This window comes from Leishmania mexicana, chromosome 20 (genome assembly GCF_000234665.1).
Source record: "Leishmania mexicana MHOM/GT/2001/U1103 complete genome, chromosome 20".
Lineage (NCBI taxonomy): Eukaryota > Euglenozoa > Kinetoplastea > Trypanosomatida > Trypanosomatidae > Leishmania > Leishmania mexicana.
In genome coordinates, this window is record NC_018324.1 from 1,614,476 (window position 1) to 1,620,137 (window position 5,662).

General features: G+C 59.3%; 2 protein-coding genes across 2 annotated transcripts in view; both read left to right on the top strand.

Moving 5' to 3' along the window:
• Window positions 1-1,115: 1,115 nt before the first annotated feature.
• On the top strand, window positions 1,116-2,411 carry LMXM_36_4260 (conserved hypothetical protein; the record flags this gene model as incomplete). Its single annotated transcript, XM_003874735.1, has 1 exon — window positions 1,116-2,411. The coding sequence occupies one exon, from the start codon at window positions 1,116-1,118 to the stop codon at window positions 2,409-2,411; it is 1,296 nt and encodes a 431-aa protein (XP_003874784.1).
• Window positions 2,412-3,836: 1,425 nt separating this feature from the next.
• Window positions 3,837-5,662, top strand: part of LMXM_36_4270 (conserved hypothetical protein) — a gene marked incomplete at both ends in the record, with an annotated part of 4,888 nt that continues 3,062 nt past the window's right edge. The window contains one exon of the mRNA XM_003874736.1: window positions 3,837-5,662. Within this exon, the coding sequence (XP_003874785.1) occupies window positions 3,837-5,662 (1,826 nt within the window).

Sequence of the window (5,662 nt, forward strand, 5' to 3'; positions counted from 1 at the left end):
GTGTCGGAGGGTCCCGACCTGAGAGGCCGGCCGACCTCCCTCTCGAGCCCATCTGGCGTGCGCCTAGACCACACATCCCTGTTATTCCGCACGGCTGACGCCGCTGTGTCCGCCCTCGAGCAGGGCCCTGGACCGCGGCGTGCTTTGGGTGGAGGCGTGCAGTGCAGCTGGGCCCGCGTGGCGCCGGTCTCTCAGCACGCACCCGAAGGAGGGACGAGGGCGGACAAAGGGAGCCGGTTGGTCGCATGGCCCGACTCGACGGCAGGCGACTTGTGCCAGACACCCAGGAGTGAGCCGCAGTGCACGAGCGGCAGGAGCAGTGTGGCTGTGCATGCGCCTGTGCGTGGACTTGCTCGTGCTGGAGGGACACGTTGGCAAAAAAAAATGCGTGTCGCAGGGCTGATTTGTCTTGTTGTTGTGTAGCTTGTTTGATGTTTTCCCGTTTTTTTTCGTGGTGTCGCTTGTTGCTCTCCAGCTAATTGCGTGCCTATTCCTGCTTACACATTTGTCTGCGTCTGTCTGTGTGTGCTGGAGAGGGTATATCTACGTCTTCCGAGTTTTTTTATGTTTTGCGTTCGACACGCCCCCCACCGACCACCGACCACCACCACCTCATTCCCATCTGCACACCGCCTACTGTACGAACCGTGCTTCTACGCACGGCATTCTCGTCTTTCTAGCGCACCTCGATTCCGTTTCCTGTATCATGCCCCCCCTCCACACACACACACACACATAGCATTCAATTCACTCTACCATTGCTGACGTTGAGAGCCTCCAAGAAGACAGAAAAATAGAACATTGCGAGAAGAAACGCCGCCACACACAAACGTGCAAAGGTAGGAGAGGGCTTTGGCGCAGCAGTCGCACTCGTCTGCGAACATTTTTGTATTTGGTGTTGGCCGTCTCAGTCGTATGCCCTTTCTGTTTCCATCTTCTTTGTCCACCGCTTCCTCACTCGGCAACCGAAATCATCTGCGGCGTTGCCTACAGCTGCGTCCCTCATGCTGACCGCGTATCGTACCCGTACACACTTGCGCGCACAAGGCAAACGAAACGGATGATCTTGTAGGAAGAGGAAATATCTTCGCTTTTTCACGGAAACGTCCATAGCCATGAGCTCCACGGCCACCCTCTCTGCAGATCCGGACGCCTCGTCGTCGTGCGCTTCATCGCATGTGTCTACACCCGACACCATGAGCGTACTGGTGCCGTACAAGCGCCCTGCGCAGGAGTCTTCTGTGGCAACCGGTGGAGCCTCTCGGCAGCAACGGTTCCCAAAATCGACGTACGGAGGCAAAAACATCAGAACATCTGGGTCGACCCTTGGTAGTTCTGTGTCGCCGCACGGCGCTGGAGCTGCCTCACGCGGCGATCAAAGCCGGAGGGGGGACGGCGTTCCTGATGACGCGCTAAGCTCATATTCGTTGCAACCGGCAGCGCCACTGGATCGTCCGCGTGACGAGGAATTTGACGCGGTAGAGCGGCGGGCTCGTATGGCGTTGGAAAGTATTGCAACGCAGGATGAAGACTTGGAGCCGAGGATGGGCGATCATATCGAAGTTCTGCAGTCGTACCGTACGGCGTGCGAGGCGCGTGCGATGTACCGCGAAGCTTACCTTGTGCAGCAGGTGCTGAGGAATCTTCGGCTTGAGGAGGAGAGCCGGCACGTGCGCGGCATCACGGAGCAGCAGATGGAGGAGCGCCGAATTCTCGAGGAGGCGCACCGCCAGGAGTTCCGCGAGTTCCACCACTCCTGGAACGCCCGCATCGACGCCTTTGAGGAGGAGCAGCTGGAGGCGGAGCTGGCGTTGCTGGAGCGGCAAAACGAGGAACTCATTCGCTTTCAGGAAGAGTTGCGAAACTTCCAGCCTCGTCTTCTTAGGTACAGCCGCTCGCTGCTCGAATCTCGCCTGAAGCAGCAGACACTAGCCAAGCAACGCGACTACGTGGGGGCACAGGCGCAGAAGGCGCATGCCGAAGCGATCGAGGTGGAGGACATTGAGCGCTTCGAGGCTGCTCGTATGAGTCTGTTTGAGCGCCGCGAGTACGCAGCGCGCCATCGCCATCAGCAAGAGTTATACGCGCTGCGCTCGAAGGTGGAGAGTCGCCGGCTGTATCTGGAGCGGTACCGCAAGCAGGAGCTCGATGTGCTCTTGCAGCGCTATATCAACGCCCGCCGCTCCATGGAGTCGCAGCAGAACATCGTTCGCAACAAGACCGGCACACTACTGCTGAAGCACGCGTGCAATATGAAAACGGATAACAGCGGGACGGCGGTGTTGGTCGAGAGCGCCGGCTCTGGCACCTTTGGCACCGTGGTGCAGCGACGCCAGGCCTACGAGCTCCGCGCTTCGCAGGGTCCGCCGGATGGGGCTTCCGCGTTGGTCCACAACGTAAACGCGATGTAGCGAAGCGCGTGGGAGCGTGCGTGTGTGTTGCGCCATCTTAAGCAGCGTCAATTATTGCCCGATTAGTGAACTTGGGTTTCTGCCAACCTTTCGTTCTCTCTCTGGTGTTCTTGCCGTAACAACGCTATCGCGCAATGGGATAACCACCATGCCGCCGATGCCATGATGATGATGTGTGTGTTTCGTTCGTCCTTCACTTCCCTAGACGTTCGCTGTGCGTTCTGTTTTTTTTTTCTCCTTGAGTTTGCCGCGTTTCAGGCGGGCTTGAGATGGGCGTCCACCACACGGATGCTGAGACACTCGGCTGCGAGTGCTTTCACCCATGACTCGCTTTCTCTGGAGAGATGGAAAAGGGAAAGCAAAGAGTGCGACGAGTTTGGCCACAGGATGTAAGGCCATTCAGCACCACACTTGTTCTTTTCTTGCTTTGTTTGGTTGTCTTGCTGGCGTCCTCGCGCGCTGATGGCCTGGCCTGTTCCCCTGTCTTTTGTTCGTGGACCTCTGTATAGTTTGTGTCCCCTTCACGCTTCTTTGCCCGCGTTCTGCTCACGCCTATGAGCACAGATATGTGCGCTGCGACGATGTACAGCTTTTTTTTTTGGTTTTCTCTCATCCTGTTTCCACGCACCTCCTTCGGCTCTGTGTGGCGAGTGTTTCGTTCCGTATCATGTCCGTGCCAAAAAAACAAAGACAAGAAAAGAGAACCGATGTAGACCCACACAGGAGGCGCAGGATGGTGCTGTTCCACAGGAGAACCCGAATGACATAATCCGTCGCAGCGTTTTTCCCTCATGGCTCATCGCTGTCTGCCGCGCTCTGTACACCAGCGCTTTTGAGCACAGCCGCGCTGACGGTTTGATGGGGGGGGGTGCGCGTATGGCAGGGCGAACCTTTTGCACACACAAGCACACGTACATGCAAAGGGCACAGAAAGTAGAGGTTTCAGACTTGTAGACAGCTCCTCGTTCATCGCACAAAATCACACAGGGTTCTGCGCGTCGCCGCTAGCACTTGTGTCCGTGTGTGCGTATCATGCTGTGGCGCGTATGGCTCACGCCTGCGCCGACGGCCTCTGCTCTCTTTTGGGGAGCGAGGAGGGGTGCTCAGGCCCAGATCTTTCTTTCGCCTTACTCCCCCTCTCTTCTCTGCCTTTTTTGCAGTGAACGTTTCTCTTTTCTTCGCTTGCGCGGCATCGTGTGTCTTGGTGCATGCATAACGCCCACGGAAACAACCACCGCAACACATCGACCACCCGCGTCACGCGCACCACACCGCGCCTACTAGTGCGAGGGCCAAGAAACAGCAAAGAACAAACGAAAGAGGAGAGGAAGTAAGGGAGCGTTTCAAATACAGTGGGAGTCGCTGCACGGTGTCGAAGACGCTTACTCTACATATCACCGGCGCGCACACACACACACAAACACAATGCTGGGGACGCTGTTTTTCGATGAGTCGCGCGTCAGTACGGCATTTCGGGCGCGTGTGCGTCAGCAAGCGGGGGCTTCTCATGAGTTGAGTGCGACCAGGCACGGTCTGTCGAACACCAGCCTTCCAGTCTCGGCGACGCACGACGGTGTAGCGCGCCTACATGACGGTGGTGGCCTCGTGCCGGCGCACGGCTGCACCTTTAGCTGCCGCGGCGAGGTGGCGTTGCCGTCTCTTCAAGCTGCATTGCTCTGGTGGCTGGACGCCGATGTGAATGTGGTTCAACTGCTTGTCATGAACAATACGCAGAGCAGCAAAGCCGCCCGAAGCTGTCAGTCTCGCCTCTTGACTGTTGAGCTGCCAGTTGCCTCTCCAGAGAACCTCGTGACGTGCGGCGTGACTCGCAGTTACATGGGCGATAATGGTGTTGCGGTCGTTTGGGTTCAGCGCGGCGTTTCCGGGGATGGCGGTGAGGAGGTGCTGTGCCCTGGTTTTGCGCACGTGACTGTGCAGCGTGAGGCGGACAACACCGGCCACAGCAATCTCCTGCTCTACCCAGATGACCGAGTTGTTCAATGCGCACCGCTGTCCCGCGTCTCGAGCTCCTTCTTCCAGAGTGCCTTAGCCTGCAGCGGCAGTGCTGCCTGCGTCGTTGCGGCGTTGCCCGACGATGCAACGCAGCACACCATTTCCATCGTTGTTCTCACGGATGGCTCGCGTGTCTGGCGCGCCGAGCTGTTCGCGGATGGCACCACCGCTGTCAGTGGGTTTCGAGACGAGTACCGGCGCAACATGCTCCGGTCCTTCTGTGACGGCAACGAGGAGGTGCGGCTGCTCGACACACGTAGTGTTGTCGCCGACCTGCAGCGATTGGCGAGCCCGCCAGCGTCGAACGCGCCATCCTTCGCTGAATCTGGGGCGGAGGAGGGGAGCACATCACCTCGCGGTTCTACGTGGATTCGCCGGCTGCTGGGTAGCGGCGGTCGCGCAGGGGCGAACGTTGTCGATGGCGGCGACGGGGCCGCCTCTGGCGTGGTAGACGTGGCTCTGTCTGCCGTCGTCCGGAAGCGACTTTACGCTGCTGTCACGGCCGTCCAGCAAAGCTGGTTTGTTGCGCTGACGCGATGGAACGGCCAGTTGGAGGTGTATGACACAGCCAGAGGCACCCTGAAGTTGACCCAGACTTACCCGATTGGAATACTCCCCCAGACGATACTCCGCCCCATCGATGGCGGCTTCTCAGGCCGTGGGGCGAAAGCACTGGACGGGAAGAGCCAGCTCTGCGCGCTACCTCCGGGGCCTCTCGCACAGTGGGCCACGCTGTGCTCCACAACACAGCTGCTGCACGTCGTCTCGTGCTGTAGCGGCGGAGGGGGGCGTGCGTGCTTCTGGAGCGCGCTCCCACCCCTGGCGCCGTCGTCCTCGAGGATCGTCGGGTTTGAAGCTAGCGACGCTGGCGAGATTCTGGCGCAGCACTGCACGCTGAGCGTGGCGCCGCCAACGCAATCCAGCTTTCCACTCGCGTGTGCAGTGACATCAGACGGGCGAAAAATGATCCTCGTGAGTGAAGTTGGTACAGAGGAGGATGGGCACTTGCTGTGCACCCGCACTCTCGGCGCACTGACGCTGCGCTGCGACCACGCTCACGAGGACGGAGTGGCAACGGTGTTGCAGGTGATGGAGGCGGGCGATGGCACTGGGTTTGGTGACCTGCTGCGCACGGGCCGCATGCACGGATATCTCTGCCAGGGTGCGCGCATGCAGAGCGTCGTCGCGCAGGATAACGCGGTATTTGTGGTGGAGCGCGGCCCGCAGGCGTGCCGGCT